This window comes from Xyrauchen texanus, chromosome 33 (assembly GCF_025860055.1).
Source record: "Xyrauchen texanus isolate HMW12.3.18 chromosome 33, RBS_HiC_50CHRs, whole genome shotgun sequence".
Classification (NCBI taxonomy): domain Eukaryota; kingdom Metazoa; phylum Chordata; class Actinopteri; order Cypriniformes; family Catostomidae; genus Xyrauchen; species Xyrauchen texanus.
The window spans coordinates 16,410,109-16,429,356 of NC_068308.1; the positions used below are offsets into that span (position 1 = coordinate 16,410,109).

The following is a 19,248-nucleotide window of genomic DNA, read 5'->3' on the forward strand; positions in this document are numbered from 1 at the left end:
CTCTAGACTGTTGTGCGTGAAAATCCCAGGAGATCAGCAATTACAGAAATACTCAAACCTGCCCGTCTGGCACCAACAATCATGCCACGGTCAAAATCACTGAGATACAAATTTTTCCACTTTCTGATGGTTGATATTGAACATTAACTTAAGCTCCTGACCAGTATCTGCTTGATTTTATGCACTGCATTGCTGCCACTCGATTGGCTGATTAGATAATCGCATGAATAAGTAGATGTTCCTAATAAAGTGCTCAGTGAGTGTATGTACATAACTACTGTAGCCCAGTGGTTAAAGATATTGTAAGTTGTAGTTTTAACAAGGAATTTAACCCCAGGTGACTCTCTTTTCTATGTAAAGTTATATAAATGTAGGGTAGTGTATATTTAGGTGATGTGACTAGTCATGTCAATGTGACAAGTTTATCACCATTTTTTATCACCTTTTTGCCTTCACTAGTTCATTTTAAATGGACATGCATTGTGAAAAATCTATTTTTTTTAATTACAAATATTGTATGTTTATAGAAGGAATTATTTTATGTCAACTACTTATTTCTGTTGCTGTTTTAGGTGCCCTATGATGATTTGCGCTATCTCTTTGGAGAGATCATGTACGGGGGTCACATCACAGATGACTGGGACCGCAGGCTTTGTCGTACATATTTGGAAGAGTACATCAAGTCGGAGATGATGGAGGGAGAATTATTCCTGGCCCCTGGCTTCCCCGTGCCTGGAAACATGGATTACAATGGCTATCATCAGGTAACTTGCCTGGGCTGCATTTCCCGAAAGCATTGCAAGCTTAAGTTAATCATCAATGCTGCCAATGGTTTCTACGATCTACTTAGGCTTACAATGATTTTGGGAAACGCTGCTCTGCTCTAGTCAATCTCACATCTCTGTTTTATAAAAAAAAAATAGATAAATTCATTGAATTGTGGGATTGTGGACACAAATCTGTGAAGTACAACATGTTTCATAACTGATATGATTGCATCAATAACAACAAAGTCAAAGTAGGTTTATTGTAATTTATCTTCTTCATTGTATTAAAGGAAACAAAATAGAGTTCCCTGTCAAAAAGCTACACTTTGATGCTGTGCTGATTTAGGACTTTGGGAACAGTTTTAGGTGCGACCAGCTGTAAATATGTGTGCAACACATCAATGAAATTGACTAGAATTTATAGCCTCTGCTTGTGACATTTATTGGATGCACCTGTAGCAGGGTTATAAATAGATGCGTCACAGGTGCATCGTCAGATCTTTTGTCTTCAGATCACTCTGTGTGTGTTGTGCTTCTCAAGCTGTCAGAACTTTCTGTCCTCTGTTAGGAGTTAGAATTTGTTAGGCAGTGCGCAGAAAACCTTTTCTCCTTTCCAAGAATGAGTGTGAAGCAAAGCAAGCAGTGTGTGTTCCCGTGTTTACGCTCTATGGCTGAAACGGACACACACCAGTTTTGCTTTGTGTGTTTGGGGGAAGAGCATGCTGCTCTTGCGTTGGGGCGTGGCGGGTGCGAGCATTGCGATCTGTTTACACTCAAAATGCTTCGTGCTCCTCTCGCTTACTTCCAAGAGCCAGCACCCACTCTTTCATCGTGGGGCTCTTTCATGGATCTGGCTGAGAAGCAAGAGAGGGGTCCGTCCCTATCGCTCACTCTCTCCCCAGATCCAGCTGGTCCTTCTCGTAAGCCTGAAGTGCACTTCGGCGCCTCTTCGGTTCACAAGGGGGACGCTGAACCTCTGAACATTCCATGCACAATAATAAAGTGGCTTAGGTGGTTACTCGGGCTGTGGCCAAACTAAAGTTAGACTTGCCACACGAACAAGAGACCCCCCCCCAAACGCTTCAAACTAGAAGACAGATTTATAAATAAATAAAAAATGAAATGCTTAAAAAAAAAAAAGGATGGGAACGCTATATCAGTCCCTTCCTTTCTTCTATGACCTCCATAACGAGCGTTCTCTTTCATGGAGGAATCCTTATACTTCCCGTGTGTTCATGCCCTCAACGTTGACATATTCGACTATCGTGGGTGCTGAGGCTCGGGGGTATTCTGTGATGCTGCCGGTAGAAGAGACACTGGCGGGTTATCTCTCGCCTGGCTCGGCATCATCGCTAAAAAGACCAACTCTCCCCACAAAGCCATGCAGGACCACCTCCACACTTGTGGGTAAGGCTTATCAGGCAGCAGGTCAGGCTGGTGCTGCCCTGCACACTATGGCAGTGTTACAGGCATATTAGGCTGAGCTGATGAAGGACATGAGTGCGGGCACCACGGTCGACGAAGAGGCTTTGTCTGAGCTTCGTCGAGCCACAGATCTGTCTCTCCGCATGACCAAGCAGACGGCCCGCAGCACTGACCAGTCTATGTCTGCTTTAGTCAGCACGGAGAGACACAACATATCGGGCATCAGAGACAAGGACAAAACTTTCCTTCTCGATGCCCCGGTTTCGCCTTCTGGCTTACTTGGTGACGCTATGAATATAGTTATCACCAGGTTCCAGGAGGCAAAAAGTCACGAGGAAGCCTTCGGGCAATTCCTTCCTCACCGCACTCAGGGGGAGGGTCTATCGGCCACCCAGTTCAAGTTCAAGATGCTAACTAACAAGACAGTCGTGTCCCATATCCAACATCACGATTGGTTGGTCACGATCGATCTCATGGATGCATACTTATATAAAAATTCTGCCACAACACAGGAAGTTCCTGAGGTTCGCTTTCGGGGGTGAAGCCTTCCAATATCGGGTTCTTCCATTCGGCCTAGCCCTACCACCCGCATATTAACGAAATGCATGGATGCAGCACTGGCTCCTTTACAACTCCGGGGCATCCGCATTCTGAATTACATAGATGACTGGCTGATACTAGCACAGTCTAAAGAACTGGCAGTTCAGCACAGGGATATCATCTTAGCTCATCTGTTTTCTTTGGGTCTGAGACTCAATGTCAAATAGAGCGTTCTCTCTCCCACTCAGGGAATTGTATGGAATTCGATCACGATGCGGGCACAATTGTCTCCCACTCGAAGAGGAAAGTCAGGCTAGGCCAAGGTTGCACTGTTCGTCAGTATCAACGAATACTAGGTCTCATGGCATCTGCGTCCTCGGTGATCCCTTTGGGCCTTCTGCACATGAGACCTTTTCAGTTGTGGCTCAAAGCCAGGGGATTTCATCCAAGGGCCAATCCCCTAGGGTTAATAAGGGTTATGCGCAGCGCGCTTCGTAACCTTTCTATGTGGTTCAGACCTCGGTTCCTTACTTTGGGTCCCACTCTATGTGTGTCTTGCCGTCGCAAGTTGCTAACGACAGACACCTCCCTGACAGGCTGGGTAGCAGTCTTAACTGGTCATCCAGCTCAAGGGGATTGGGAGGGTCATCAGCTCGATTGTCACATTAACTGTCTCGAGTTGATGGCTGTATTTATGGCCCTGAAATACTTCCTACAGAGGCTGCCATGTCTTGGTGCGGGTGGACAACACAGCGGTAGTCTCATAAACCTTCAAGGAGGTCTACGTTCACGCCAGCTGAACAGACATGGCCCAGAATGCGCTTTTATGCGTTTTCCCTCGGTTTCTCTGCTCCCGGAAGTCTTGGCCAGAGTTCGCCAGCAAGGGTCCTGTCTCTTACTGATAGCGCCGCGCTGGCCAAACAGGGTATGGTTCTCAGAGATAATGTCTCTCCTCAACGGCTCGCCTTGGGTGATTCTGGACAGGAGGGACCTCCTGTCTCAGGTGCAGGGGACAATATTTCATCCCCGGCCCGAGCTGTGGAACCTTAATTTTTTGGCCCCTGAATGGTACTCACTGAGGGACACTGGGCTTTCACCTGAAGTCATTGAGACCATTCTAAGTGCTAGGGCTCCCTCTACAAGAAGTTATGCCAATAAATGGGGTATCTTTGAAAGATGGTGCACATAATGCAGATCCAGTTAACAGCCAGATTGCTTCAGTTCTGGACTTTCTGAAGGAAAAATTGTCAGCGGGCACATGCCACACCACTCTCAGGGTTTACGTGGTCATTCTATCGGCTTGCCATGCCTTGATTGACAGGGTGCCGTTGGGGAGACATCCACTGCTCGCTCACTTCGTTCGTGGAGCCATGCGACTTAGACCTCCTGCTAGGACCAGGATCCCCTCATGGGACTTAGTAATAGTCCTTGAGGGTCTGGTTGAGACCCCTTTGAACCTCTAGAGTCATTGTCTGATAAACTTCTGACTCTCAAGATGGTTTTTCTTATGGCAATTACTTCTCTAAAAAGAATTGGGGATCTGCAGGCTCTGTCTGTCTTGCCAGCCTGCTTAGATTTTGCCCAATGGCTAAAAGCAATATTGCACCCTCATCCTGACTACCTGCCTAAGGTTCCTTTTTGACTGTACATCCGGTCACTTTAGAAGCCTTCTGCTCCCCGCCGTTTACAACGCCCTTCAGACTTATGTCCACCACACTAGCCAGTGGCGTAAGTCATGGCAACTATCCATTTGCCATGGGGGCCGCAACAAGGGGGGCCGCCAACAAGCAGTCAGTGTCGCATTGGGTGAGGGATGCTATTGTCCTGGCCTACGAGGCACGCGGTCAAGCTTCGGCAGTAGGGATCACCAGAGGGTTTGCCTCCTCTAAAGCCTTGGCTACAGGTGTCCTTCTGCAACATGTTTGTAATGCAGCAGGCTGGTCCTCTCCCCACACATTCATAAGATTTTATAGTTTGGATGTTCATGCCACTCTGGGCTTTTATGTCCTTGAGTCAACTTCACAAGCTCATGTCTGAGACCTCTCACGCTCTTGTGAGCACAACTTCACAGCCGTAAGGTGTCCGGACATCCACAGTGCGGCGGCGTGGGTATTCTCGTTCCCAAAGCGCTAAATCAGCGCAGCATCAAAGTGTAGCTTTTTGACAGGGAACGTCTCGGGTTACTTAACTGTAACCCCTGTTCCCTGATAAAAGCGGAACGAGATGCTGCGCTTCATTGCCACACTGGGATGCCCCAGGACTGCTCTTCAGACAAAATACCTGACGATGCATCTGTGACACATCTATTTATTGCCTTGCTACAGGTGCATCCAATTGATGTCACCAGCAGAGGCTATAAATTGTAGGCAATTTCATTGACGTGTTGCACACATATTCACAGCTCTGGTTCCCAAAGCACTAAATCAGTGCAGCATCTCGTTCCGCTTTCATCGGGGAACAGGGGTTACAGTTAAGTAACCCGAGGCGTTACCCTTGGAACCACCGTACAGAAAAGAAAGCTGAAAAAAATTGCGCTTTTCAGTTCTGTTCTAGAAGGGCCATCGTTCCACAGAGTTTTCCTCCACCCCAGATGCAACTCAGATGCATGTTAGCATGCGTATTCAGGTCCTCAGGATTACTTACCATTTAGGCAGGTGAGTTTAGGGATGCCACAAACTTTACAGGACAGTTGAGTGGAGTTAAATAGTCCTGATATACTATATACTATACATTTTAGACAATACATTTAAAATGCACAATAGACACTAAACACAATTAACATTAAGACAGCTGGAAATAATTATGATTTATTGAACGTAATCGATTTAAAGTTTGTGCTTCTTGACATTTTATATGATTGACATGCTACTTCAATTACAAGATTGTGTGGCTCTCCTCCATCTTATGCATGTATCAACAGCCCAGATTAAAACACTACTAATTAATTAGCTTCATTTTCTGTCATCCCATACACTATCTGGCCTACTGGGTCTTGCAGAATGGGAAATAACCTGGTACTTACACCGGAAAACTACACGCTAGATTTCATCATTACTTTTTTTGCCATTCTTGTTTGCATTTGTGTTTCTGAGTGAGTGTGTGTGGTTGTTTGTGTGTAAATGTATTGTGAGTAGTCAAAATGCCTGCAGCAGTCCCGAGGCAAAGACAGAACAGTCTTTCTGTCTGTCTCTCAGCAATGGATTTCCAGTGAAGACAGTGCTCATCTGTTTTAATGTGTCCCAGACTAATAATTTCACTACAGTTTGTTTTATTTGTAGTTCTGTATGGATGCCCTGTAAGTCTAAAGATATTCAGTATAGATAATACAAGCTGATTCAAAATGGCACCACAGAGGTTTTACGTAAGGGATAATGTACAGTCAGCTGGATGTTACCACAATATAAACCCTGACAGGAAGATCAGGTCTTATATCACCCTGAAGGGGTTTATTTTGTGATAACAACCAGCTGACTGTGCATTAGCTACACACAGCTACTAACCAAATAAATAAACTGACATGAAATATTGATTTGCGTTGAAATTTTGTTATTATGTGAGAAGAAATAAATTGTTAAACAGCTGAAATTCTACCTCTGGTTTGAGTTCTGTTGGTGTTTTTTTTGTGTAAATGACTGTCTTACTGCTCATTTTCCAGATTATTACAAGACTACTTATTTGTTTTATTAGCTTACTTGTAGAGATCGCAAAGTGATCCGAGAAGTAGGAAAGATGACTTGCAATACCCGTATAACTGGTCTTATTTGTCTTAAAACCAGATATGCGGTTGTTACTCAGAAATATCAAAACTGCTAGATGGAGCCATTGACCAATCAGAGTCAAGTATTCCAGAGACCTGTGTAATAAATGAAGGTATCACATTTACCCACATTATTATGGCCACAGGACCTTACTTATTTCTCCCTGGATCTGTTTCAGTACATAGACGATACTCTTCCTGCTGAATCGCCATACTTGTACGGCCTACATCCGAATGCAGAAATCGGCTTCCTCACACAGACATCAGAGAAGCTCTTCCGCACCGTGCTGGAGATGCAGCCCAGAGATGGAGGCTCTGGAGAGGGCACAGGCAGCTCACGTGATGATAAGGTTTTTATGCCCACTGATTACATTTACACCCACAAAGGCACAGCATAGATACTAGAGATATTCACATTCAACTGTTAAAGTATTTGAACAGACATAGCCAAAATAGTTGGTAAGGTTTGTAAGGTGAGAAACATTCACATCTGGGGCACAGTACAATGTAACATCACAATATGATAAGTATGATAATTGAATGAACTAGATGCCCATGCAAAACTTGCACTCAACATAATGATAGTGTGGATTGGCTGGTTGCCAGGCATTTCTATGCAGTTGCTTAGGGGTTGTTAGTGCATTGCTTTGTGGTTGCAAGGGTGTTCTTGTTGGTTGCTAGAACATTGCTGGAAGGTTAATAGGGTGTTCTGAGTGGTTTCTAGAAAATTAAACAATTGTATTTACATTTATTCATTTGGCAGATGCTTTTATCCAAAGTGACTTACAAAAGATGAAGAATACAACAATATAGCCCTAAATCAATTCCCTAAGCACGATGCAAAGAGCTCTGGCAAAACAGTGCCACAACATTTAAACAGCTGAAGTGAGCATCGAACCGGAGTTCACCCAGTCCTGAACTGATCCCCAGAGCTCTAACCACTCTGCCACACAATCAACAAGTCTGACTGATGTCAAAGAGACATTCTAGGTTGAGAGTATACAACTCTTTCTCAGAAAAAAGTCACAGCTTATTTTTTTATTATTATTATTTAATTGAAGCAGAAAGTACAGTCTGCATTGTAGTAAGCACAATATGAAGACCCAGGATCAACAAGTGTACATATTTTAAAACTGCTCTTTCCCAAACTGGAACTGCTTAGATACCATCAGGACATGATACGAAGTTATTTCGAAAATGGAGAAAACCTTTAAAATATACATAATAAAATTTAAAATGGCAGTTATAGAGTGGATGTTGGAAAAATATAATAATTGAAATCCTCATGACCCAAGAAATCCAAAGACATGAAACTCGGACAAACTGGACAAACGATTCAAAAGTTATTCAAAAGATTCAAAGCATAGCTAAAATCACTTCCTGTTTTATGTCAACCACGTTAAATTTGCATTGGCATCATTTCTGAACAGTAGCACAAATCAAAATGGTTTCTGGTCAGTTCTGTGCAGCTCAGCCTGTAGATTATTTTGAGCCATTGTTTGGGCAAATCAGATCAAGTTTTAAGGATTTGAAAAGTTTATACTGTAAATGTCATAATCCGAGATGGTGGCCATTGTAATGTGGCAGAGTTTTAATTTAAGTCCACTGGAATCATCACGAGGAGTGTAAATAAATGTAAAAAATATTTTGTTTCTTGGACAAACGGTTCAAAAGATACTCACAAAAGAAAAGTGCATTTTGACATGTTGGTGGCACTATAGAGTTTGTCCTAGAGACCCCAAATTTGGTATGGTGCTATTCATGCCCACATTCATCAGTGTGCCAGATTGCATCATTTCACTATGTACGGTCAATAGACTCCAAGCCAGAATAATAATAATAATACTAACGGAGACAATGGCCCCTAATATGCTAGTTATCTTGAGGAGACAGATGAGAAAAACTATAATCCACTATAAACCAATAATCCCAATTACTATGATGTTCTGGGAAGTTGCTAGGTAGTTGCTACTGTTCCTCCTTAAATGTAAGGTTTTTTTTTATGGGTTTTCTTCACACATTTGATGGACCCTTTTAAACATTTTCGGGTTTGGAATGTTGAAGTAAACTCTAGCAGGGTAAATTCCACAGCAAATAAACTCTACAGGAAATATAATTTTTGTGTTCCCATTTGCTCCAACAGCAAAAGCAAAATTCCACTGTTATGTTTCCACAACTTTTCAAGAGAGGAAAAAAATAGAGAGCTGTGTCAAATGTACTCGCTTAGCAACTGTATTAGATACCCTACTGCAGCAGTGGTAACTTATTGTTATTATTAATGTTGGGGTAATGTAACAAGTTATGGCATCATGTTATTTGCTCTATATAAAAAAAGAAAATATAAAAAAGTTTGCTAAATTTACACTAGAATTGGGGTACTCGAGTTTGGACTCAGACTCGAGTCCGAGTCACGAGTTCACTTTAATGGACTCGGATGCATTTTTACTCGGACTTGACTCAGACTTGAGCCTTTGGGTCCAGCCGAGTCCATGACATTTGTGATGCAATGAAAAAAAAAAATAACAAAAAAGAAATTAACACATCTCTGTCTGCATGCAGCTGTATTAGCCCCTGAAGTCATAGATGTAGCCAGAGTTGTTTCACTGTGTTTAAGCTAACACACGCACACACACATATGTACGTGCACAGTCACGCTCATCAGTCAACCAATATGGTTGAATGTTACTACAGAGACTGTATAACATCAACTACCGAGGTGGCTGGCACGACAAAAACATAAAGACGGGTATGTTTCCAATGTAATAGAAACTAAAAAAGGCAGTTTCACATGACACGTGACCTGACAACTGGTAAAATTGTGTGTGGCGTTTGTACAACCAAGACGGTGCTCGCATTGCGGTTTCATCGTGGTTAAAAACTTCAAATCAAGAACTTCACTGAGTTAAGTCACCCACATCTAATCTCTCACAGTTAACTAAAAACAGCATATCGAAATAAAATAAAAAGAATATAAATATTGGATATTAAGTCTTTATATGCATAATGTATGTAGGCTTCTGTAGTCTCTTGTGGTCCATGAAGAGTTGTCAGCTTGAACTGGTCTATAATAGCTTGATTAATTAACTGTGTACCTTTTTATATAGTCGAGGGGAAAAGCGTTATTGCTAAAGCAGACAGCAACACAAAATGGATAAACAGCGCCTTTTTATTATTGATTGACTATTTTCAAAGCATTGACGAGCTGCTTAATATATTCTTTTACATATTTGTCCACCATTCACAACATTCAACCATCCACAATAAAATATTAGGATATTTTGGGCAGTGAAATGTTGTGTTTATAATTTAATTATAGACTATAAAATAAATGTATTTTTCGATGTCATAAAAGTTTGACTATGAAGCTAAACTTCATGTTACCAGATGAAATTAGTTTTGACGTTTTTATTTTAAATGTTTATTTTATTTTTATTTTATTGTAAACCACCAGGTAACTTTTTTTGGCCTAGATCTCTGACAATTTTGAAGGACAATACTGTTACATTTATGACTCAAAGTTATTATTCTCTAAGTTTTTGTGATTAAAGAAGAGCTCAATGAAATTTTATTTGGTTGGTATTTAAAGATTTCAGACTGAATGCGGCTGCCGCTTAAGCAAATATATATATTAAATTTTTTTCTGCGGCAGCTACTGCGAGATGCACACGGACACATCAGGGATTTAGGTACATGAGCAGCATGCTCAGTGGGCTTTTCCAGTGTTTTTGGATGTAGCATTTGCAGTAAAATCATGAGATGTAACTTCTCAGTGAGTGCTAATTACTACTCTGTTGACTCATTTGTATGTCAAATCAGACGGCAGATAGAGAATTAAGATTCAGAAAGAAATCTCAGTATAGACTATTATTTCTTTAGACAGGGATCATTTGAAATAAAACTACATTAAATGTAATTGGCAAATTGAAAATGAAGAAGAAATAAAAACTAAATTAAAATTGAAAACATAATAACCTTGGTTGTAATGACTAACACAGCTTTCACTTTCTTATGCGTATGTTTGAGTGGAGGGGAAAAAGCAACAAATAATTGAAATGTCAACAGAACGCAATAAGAATTGTGTTGAACGTCTAGGTTATGTATGTAACCTCCGTTCCCTGATGGAGGGAACGAGACATTGTGTCAGAGAAGCGACACTAGGGGTCTCTCTTGAGCGCCGATATTCACCTCTGAACTATGAAAAAAGGCCAATGAGAGTTGGCAACCAGTATTTGCATGTCCCGCCCCCGGACATACGGGTATTTAAGCGGCGCAAATACGGGAGTTCATTCAGGATTTTTCTGAGGAGCCGGAAATGGTCCGGCCACAACAGTGGCTCAGCTCAGCGACGTGGCAGGGGAGACACAACGTCTCGTTCCCTCCATCAGGGAACGGAAGTTACATACGTAACCTAGACGTTCCCCTTCTGTCGCTCTCTCCACGTTGTGTCAGAGAAGCGACACTAGGGGTCCACTTATAAAAGCGCCACGCGCTGAGCCGTGTACGTGAACTGCTGATACAGGAGCGAGCAGGTATTCTTACGTGCAGGACGACCAACTGTATCAGGCTGCAAGTACCCTTCCCCAATGCCCCATTTAGGCCATCAGGATTCCTTATCGTTACCCTGGAGGGGGGAACAAGGTGCTGGCCGCCAACCTGGGAACGGGCCAAGCCTGGCCGGGCCTCCTTTTCTCTCTATGTTTCTCGCATAGAGCAAACAGGCCCTTATTCAGGGCGGAGAAGACCCTGCGGAGGCCATGCCTACCCGAGAGGGGAGGCAAGTTTAAGTGGCAAAACCATCAGAGGCCTGACTTAGGGCCTATGTGGAAAAGTCGGTGCGGTGGTGGATCCAGCCTATAGAGGGGGGAACATACAGCACGGCAACCGAGGCAGCCGTGACTGCCTAAGGGAATTACGGGAGTCCACTCGCCAGAGGGGACAGAACCGTGGCGTTACACACAGAGGGAGTCCGAAGGAGGCCTTACCTGTGGAGCACCTATACCAGTGCAGGGTAGCTTGCGGTACCCGCAGTGGCTTGGGTCGGCGAGTTCCTCCGATGAACTGCGACCCACGAGGGCTAGGGAGGAATCAACCAGTGTCCCAAACCTGAGATCTCCTGGGAATGAAGGCGCACTGTTTCCCCTGGTTAGGGGGGAAGGGCGCTAGATGCAAGCGATTCACCCGGTCAGATCGTGGGCGTGCCACCGAGTTCACGGGCTCGGTACCTGAGAGAACACGGGACGATACTGACTCAACTCGGAGATTGTAGAATCTCGCGAAAGTGTTCGGTGTTGCCCAGCCCGCTGCTCTACAAATGTCTGCTAGGGCAGTGCCCCTAGCCAGTGCCCATGAGGATGCAACACTCCTGGTGGAGTGGGTTCGGACCCGCAACGTAGGGGGGCACGGCCTGGGTGTGATAAGCCAGGGAAATGGCGTCGACAACCCAGTGGGCGAGTCTCTGCTTGGAGACAGCATTCCCTTTCTGCTGTCCCCCAAAGCAGACGAAGAGCTGCTCAGAGCATCTAGTGCTCTGTGTGCGGTCCAGGTAGATAAGTAAGGCATGTACTGGACACAGCAGTGAAAGGGCTGGATCTGCCTCCTCCCGGGGCAGCGCTTGCAGGTTCACTACCTGATCCCTGAAGGGTGTGGTAGGAACCTTGGGCACATAGCCCGGTCGCGGTCTTAGGATCACGAACGTGTCTGCCGGACCGAACTCCAGGCAAGCGTCGCTAACAGAGAACGCATGCAGGTCCCCGACCCTCTTGATGGAAGTGAGCGCGATCAGCAGGGCGGTCTTGAGAGAGAGGGCCCTGAGTCCAGCTGAGACAAGCGGCTCGAAGGGGATCTCTGGAGTCCTGTAGGGACGACCGAGAGATCCCAGGAGGGAACAGGTTAGGCGGGAGGAGCTATCCTCCGGGCACCTTTTAGGAACCTGGCGATTAAGTCGTGCTTACCAAGAGACTTTCTGTCTACCGTGTTGTGGTGGGCCGCGATAGCGGCGACATACACCTTGAGGGTGGAGGGGACAGCCTCCTCTCCAGCCTCTCCTGAAGAAACATGAGCACTGACCTAACTGCGCACTTCTGCGGGTCTTCGGCTCGGGAAGAACACCAGTCCGCGAACAGACGCCACTTTAGGGCGTAAAGATGCCTGGTAGAGGGGGCTCTGGCTTGATTGATTATATCTACGACGGCAGATGGTAGACCGGCTAGATATTCTGCATCCCGTCCAGGGGCCAGACGTGGAGATTCCAGAGGTCTGGGTGCGGGTACCAGAGCATGCCCCGTCCCTGAGAAAGAAGGTCCTTCCTCAGGGGAATTCGCCAGGGAGGGGCTGTCGTGAGGAGTGTGAGGTCCGAAAACCAAGTCCGGGTAGGCCAGTAGGGGGCTACCAGAGTGACTTGCTCCTCATCCTCCCTGACCTTGCATAGCACCTGTGCAAGAAGGCTCACTGGGGAAATGCGTGCTTGCGCAGCCCGTGGGCCAGCTGTGTGCCAGCGCATCTGCCCGAGGGAGCCTCTGTCCGGGCATACCAGAGCGGGCAGTGGGAGGTTTCTTGGGAGGCAAACAGGTCTACCTGGGCCTTGCCGAACCGGTCCCAAATCAGCTGGACCGACTGGGGGTGGAGTCTCCACTCTCCGCCGGGCAAGCATTGTCTTGACAGCGCGTCCGCCATCACATTGAGGTTGCCGGGGATGTGAGTGGTGCGCAGTGACTCCAGTCGCTGCTGACTCCATAGGAGGAGACGACGGGCGAGCTGTGACATGTGGAGGGAGCGTACTCCGCCTTGGCGGTTTATGTAGGCTACGACCGTGGTGCTGTCTGTCCTGACTAGGACGTGTTTGTGCCGAATTAACGGAGGAAACTTCTGCAGGGCCAGAAAAACAGCCAGCAGCTCTAGGCAGTTGATGTGCCAGCGCAGCGGGCCTCGGTTCCACTGGCCTGCGGCTGCGCGCCCATTGCACACGGCGCCCCAACCCAATTTGGAGGCGTCGGTCGTGACCAGAACGCGTCGGGACACCTGCTGCAAGGGTACTCCAGCCCTTAGAAAGCAAAGGTCTGCCCAGGGTTTGAAGGTCTGGCGGCAGGCAGAGGTAACTTTACGTTGTGCGTGCCGTGGCGCCATGCTCGTCTCAGGACTTCGAGTCGGAGCCAGTGCTGAAGTGGTCTCATATGCATCAACCCCAGCGGCGCCGCCGCGGAGGATGCCATATGCCCCAGGAGCTGTTGGAAGCGTTTTAGCGGGACCACGGCACCTGGCTTGAAGGAAGCGAGGCATTTCAGCACTGACTGAGCACGCTCGTTGGAGAGACGTGCTGTCATTGAGACTGAGTCTAACTCCAGACCGAGAAAAGAGATGCTCTGGACGGGGAGAGCTTGCTCTTTTCCCAGTTGACCTGAAGCCCCAAGCGGCTGAGGTGCCTGAGCACCTGGTCTCTGTGTGCGCATAGTAACTCTCGAGAGTGAGACAGTATGAGCCAGTCATCGAGGTAATTGAGTATGCGTATGCCGGCTACTCGGAGCGGGGCAAGAGCTGCCTCTGCGACTTTCGTGAAGACGCGAGGGACAGAGACAGGCCAAAGGGGAGGACTTTGTACTGATACGCCTGACCGTCGAACGCGAACCGTAGGAAGGGTCGATGTCGAGGGCAAATTGAGGCGTGGAAGTACTGGCGTCCTTCAGGTCTACCACTGCGAACCAATCTAGATGCCGGACGCCAGATAGAATTTGTTTCTGGGTGAGCATTTTGAGCGGGAGTTTGGACAAGGTCCGACTGAAAACTCGCAGGTCCAAGATCGGTCGTAAGCCGCCGCCTTTCTTGGGTACAACAAAGTAAGAGCTGTAGAAACCCTTCTTGGTTTCGGTTGGAGGGACAGGCTCTATCGCGTCCTTTAATAGAAGGGAGGCGATTTCTTCGCGCAGGGAATGGGCATGTTGGCCATGTACTGCGGAAAAATGTACGCCCACGAAGGGGGGCGGAGACCTGGCAAACTGAATTGCGTAACCGAGTCGAATGGTCCGGTGCAGCCAGCGTGACGGGTTGGGCAGTGAAAGCCACGCCTCTAAACTGCGTGCTAGGGGCACCAAAGGGACGGGTTTTTGGACATACCCGGCGGGGCTTCGCAGCGGTGCGGAACAGGTAACGTGGTGTTGGGAGGCAACGTGGCATCCCGAGGCTCTGGTGCTGAGAATAAACTCAAAGCACTTACCTTGCTCCGCACACCCGGCAGGGGGCGGGTTCGTGACTGAGGAGGAGGTTTGATGCTGGCGTCCTCTGGACTCGTCTGAACCGGCCGGCCGGGGAACAGTCGTGGGGCTGAAGGCGGGGACACCACGTCCATGGAGCCGGGACTGTTGAGGCCTGAAAGCAGAGTGCCGTGAGAATGGCATTTGCAGGCCATATGCCCCAGAGACAAAGGAAATAGCTCTTTTATTGAGAATTTGGGTACCGCAGCCCCTGTTAAGGGGTGCGGCAAATGAAAAAACAAAGGATTCTCCTCCCGGCCCTCCACCGGGGGACGGAGCGGTCTTACCACCTCCGGAGCTAACATCTTGGACTCTGGGTGCGTTGTCTCAGGAGCGCCTGGGAGCCTTCCGGGTCCTCGAGGGGGTCCGTGAGACAGGGGGCGTGCGCTTCCCGTGGTTTGCTCGACGCTGGGGCTGAGAGCTGGGCCCGGGTTGAGGCGGAGCAGGAGCTTGTCTTCTGGCCGCGGGAGGATGCCCGGCAGGCTTGCGGCGAGGTATGATGTGAGAGATGGCCTCCATCTGCTTCTTTACCGTGGAGAACTGCTGGGCAAAGTCCTCGACGGTGTCGCTGAAGAGGCCGAACTGGGAGACAGGGGCGTTGAGGAAGCGAGTCTTGTCGGCTTCACGCATCTCGACCATGTTCAGCCACAGTTGACGTTCCTGGACCACTAGCGTGGCCATCGCCTGCCCGAGCGCTTGCGCTGAGACCTTCGTCGCTCTCAGGGCGAGGTCGGTCGCTGAGCGCAGTTCCTGCAGTGTGTCGGGATCAGGGCCACCCCCGTGCATGTTGCGAAGTGCCTTGGCTTGGTGGACCTGCAGGAGAGCCATGGCATGCAGGGTGGAAGCGGCACGTCCGGTGGCGCTGTAGGCCTTCGCTCTCAGCGAGGAGGTTGCTCTACAGGTCCGGGATGGGAATACGGGGCGACCTCGGAGGGTGGCGAGGGCGGACGAGCCTGTGGCGGTGTGACGAGTGGAGAGGGGTGCTCTCCACGAAGACGTCAGCTTGTCATGCACTAATGGGAAAAACAGAACCGGGGGGGGCGAGGCTGTGAGCGGCGCGCAGACCCCAGGAACCAGTCATCCAGCCGTGATGGCTGTGGGGAGGATGGAGGGTTCCAATCCAAGCCCACGCTGTTGGCTGCCCGGGAAAGCATGTCGGACATCTGTGCGTCAGCCTCAGCCTGGGCGTGCAAGCCCGAAGGCGTCAGCCCAGGGGAGTCCTCTGCATCAGATGCCGCGCCCTCCGATGTCGCGGCGAGCTCATCGGCTTCCATCGCAAGAGGGTCGGCTGACTGGCTGTGAGGCGAGTCGCCGCCACCTCGAGCACGGACGGGAATCAACGAGCGTGCTGGGGCGCGGATGGTCCAAGTGGGCGTACCCGGTGGAGCTGCACCCGCAGCCATCCCCAAATCGCCTCCATCGCCAGCCGCATCATCCTCAATCCCGTGGGAAGAAGGAGCAATACGGGGGGCGGCTGGAGTGGCTTGCTCACGGTTGTAAGCAAGCCGCGACCGCAACGTTGTCATGGTCATGTTCTCGCAGTGAGAACATGAACCATCCACAAACGCAGCCTCAGTGTGATCGCTACCCAGACACACGAGACAGCGCCTGTGGCCGTCGGAAGCGGAGAGCACTCTACCCCATCCAGAAACAACACAGGGTCGGAAGGGCATCTTTATAAAGTAGCGTCCTTAAAAGGACGTTCAACGCCGCTGTGTTTTGCTCTTTTAGAGGAAATTACTCTTTTAAATAAAATCACTCTTTTAGGGAAAAAACTTGTGAGAGTTTTTAAATCTGCACTGTCGATGCCTAGGGGCAGGAATGCACAGCCGTGCAAACAGGAGAAAGCCGCTGTTGTGCGCTGTGGAATCCAACAGTTATGCAGCAGAGGGATGACAGGAACTCGGTGTGTAATATGCAGCAGTTGCAGACACGACCATCGGCTCCGAAGAAATTTTCTGAATGAACTCACGTATTTGCGCCGCTTAAATACCCGTATGTCAGGGGGCGGGACATGCAAATACTGGTTGCCAACTCTCATTGGCCTTTTTTCATAAGTTCAGAGGTGAATATCGGCGCTCAAGAGAGACCCCTAGTGTCGCTTCTCTGACACAACGTAGAGAGAGCGACAGAAGGGGAAGGACAGTTTTGACTGTCTTCATACTCCTAAAGCATATGCTTTCATTCTGAAACCACTTTGAAGTCTGTTCAGCAGGATACTAATCATAAAATTTGTTTTTGTTACATTTATATTAACTGTTTTTCTTAATTGTGAAGTTTAAAATAAGCTTAAAATATTGATGTTGAATTTACTGTTACAATTTTAGTTCAGACTCGGACTCTGCCTGTTATGGATTCAGTCTTGAGTCCGACTCGGACCCTTTTGGATTCTGACTTAATTCAGACTCAATTGTTTAAAGACCCAGACTTGACTCGTACTCAACTAAGGTGGATTCGAACACAATATTAAATTACACTGCTAAATGAGGTGGAAACTCGTCATCATAGTCTGTGAAAAGGGTCCATTGTCCATCAGTCTGCACACTTCTCCTCAGATTTATTCCTGGAATCATTACATTGATTATCGATAAAAGAACATCTAAGTACTACAAATTGTAGATTTGTTGCACGTTTTGTTTATTTCAGTGTTTTTTTTTTTTCATTTAGGCCATTTGGAAAGCCTGTATGGCTTAAGTGGAAAAATAGTATACTGGGAAGTTTTGTCTCAGGTCAGTATTTATCTGGTTTGGCCCTATGGACTTCACTTTGATCCAAACTTAACCCAGCTGAAGAGGACCACGTCTGCACCTGACTTAAATTTAAGCTTAGAGAACAATGTAACATTTAACATCATCAAACACAGAAAAGAGTGAAAGTGCTCTCTGTATAGTAAGGGACTCTGGATCTTTATGGAAAGGGTCAGGATAATCACATTGTCATGTCCTGAGACACACTGGGAGCCCCCTCATGTCTGAAGAGGTTACGGTGAGCTAATTTCCCAGCAGTTGTCTGGTTTGGGGAGCCTTTGACATTTAAAAGATTAGATATGTAAGTGTGCTTGAATGCGTTTTGACAGTTGACCTTTTTTAGTTAAGAGATTAGGATTTGTAAGCAATGACCGTTTTGTATTAAACTGCTCATGTAACTGACACAGACAAATAGATCTACTGAAAGGGTCATGATTAAATAGCCCACAACAAGTTAGGTTTTCATTGCCAGTTACATATTTACAGTCTTCACCACAAAAGATTTTAGGACACTTGGGAACTTACATTTCATGTCTTGTGTAACCACAGATGTGTGTGTTTGTGTGTGTGTGTGAGCGTGTATTTATCACTTTGTGGGGACCAAATGTCCCCATAAGGATAGTAAAACCCGAAATTTTTGACCTTGTGGGGACATTTTGTCGGTCCCCATGAGGAAAACAGCTTATAAATCATACTAAATTATGTTTTTTGAAAATGTAAAAATGCAGAAAGTTTTCTGTGAGGTTTAGGTTTAGGGGTTGGGTTAGGTTTAGGGGATAGAATATAAATTTTGTACAGTATAAAAACCATTATGTCTATGGAAAGTCCCCATAAAACATGGAAACACTACGTGTGTGTGTGTGTGTGTGTGTGTGTGTGTGTGTGTGTGTGTGTCTCCAGGTGAAAGCAGTTCTTGATGAGTTTCTTGAGAAACTACCGGAAGAATTTAATTTGATGGAGCTGATGGGAAAGGTGGAGGAGAGGACCCCATATATCGTTGTGGCGTTCCAGGAGTGCGAGCGCATGAATATACTGACACAAGAGATCAAGCGCTCTCTAAAGGAGCTCAATCTGGGCTTAAAGGTTAGGACCCCTTGTCTTTTTTCTCTCTTTCACACACACACACACACACACACACACACGCGCGCACACATTTAAAGGAATAGTTTGTGTTATTTCAAACCTGTAGGACTTTCTTTTTCCATGGAACACAAAAGTTTTTTTTTATTATTTTAAATATCACAGCCACTTGTTTTTGATTATGATGAATGTGAATGGGGACTGGGGCTCTCAAGCTCTTAAATGACGAAAGAGCACCATGAAAGTATCATTAAAAGTGGTTCAGGCTCATGGTTTCATGAGTCTTCTAAAGCCATACACTAGCTTGGTTTAAAGAAAAGACAAAAATGTACATTGTTATTCACTGAAAATCTGAAATTGCAGTCCATTTCAGAGCTTCGGTGGAGGAGAAGATTAATTCATTTCGGTCCCTTTCTCACACAATGCTAACATATGGCTTTAGAAGTAGTTTGGACCACCTGGGCCCCATTCACTTTCTTGATTTGTAGAAGAATGCAAATGGGTAAATGATGACAACATTTTCAGTTTCAGTATTCTCACTATATTGAAATCTGATATTCAGGTACAGTGTATTTACTGCTTTCTTTGTATACCTGGTCTCTCATCTTGTGCTTGGTTACAGGTTAAATTAAATCACTAGCATGCAGCCAAGGGAATGTGCTGCTCTTTTTAAAACTATTTTAATTGTA

The 19,248-nt window shown here is 46.7% G+C and overlaps 1 protein-coding gene across 1 annotated transcript in view; it reads left to right on the forward strand.

Moving 5' to 3' along the window:
• The window catches only part of dnah9 (dynein, axonemal, heavy chain 9), a 241,431-nt gene that overhangs the window by 207,641 nt on the left and 14,542 nt on the right, over positions 1-19,248 (forward strand). The window contains exons 65-67 of the mRNA XM_052102818.1: positions 573-764; positions 6,669-6,839; positions 18,380-18,562. Of these exons, the coding sequence (XP_051958778.1) occupies positions 573-764; positions 6,669-6,839; positions 18,380-18,562 (546 nt within the window). The remainder of the gene's footprint in view (positions 1-572; positions 765-6,668; positions 6,840-18,379; positions 18,563-19,248) is intronic.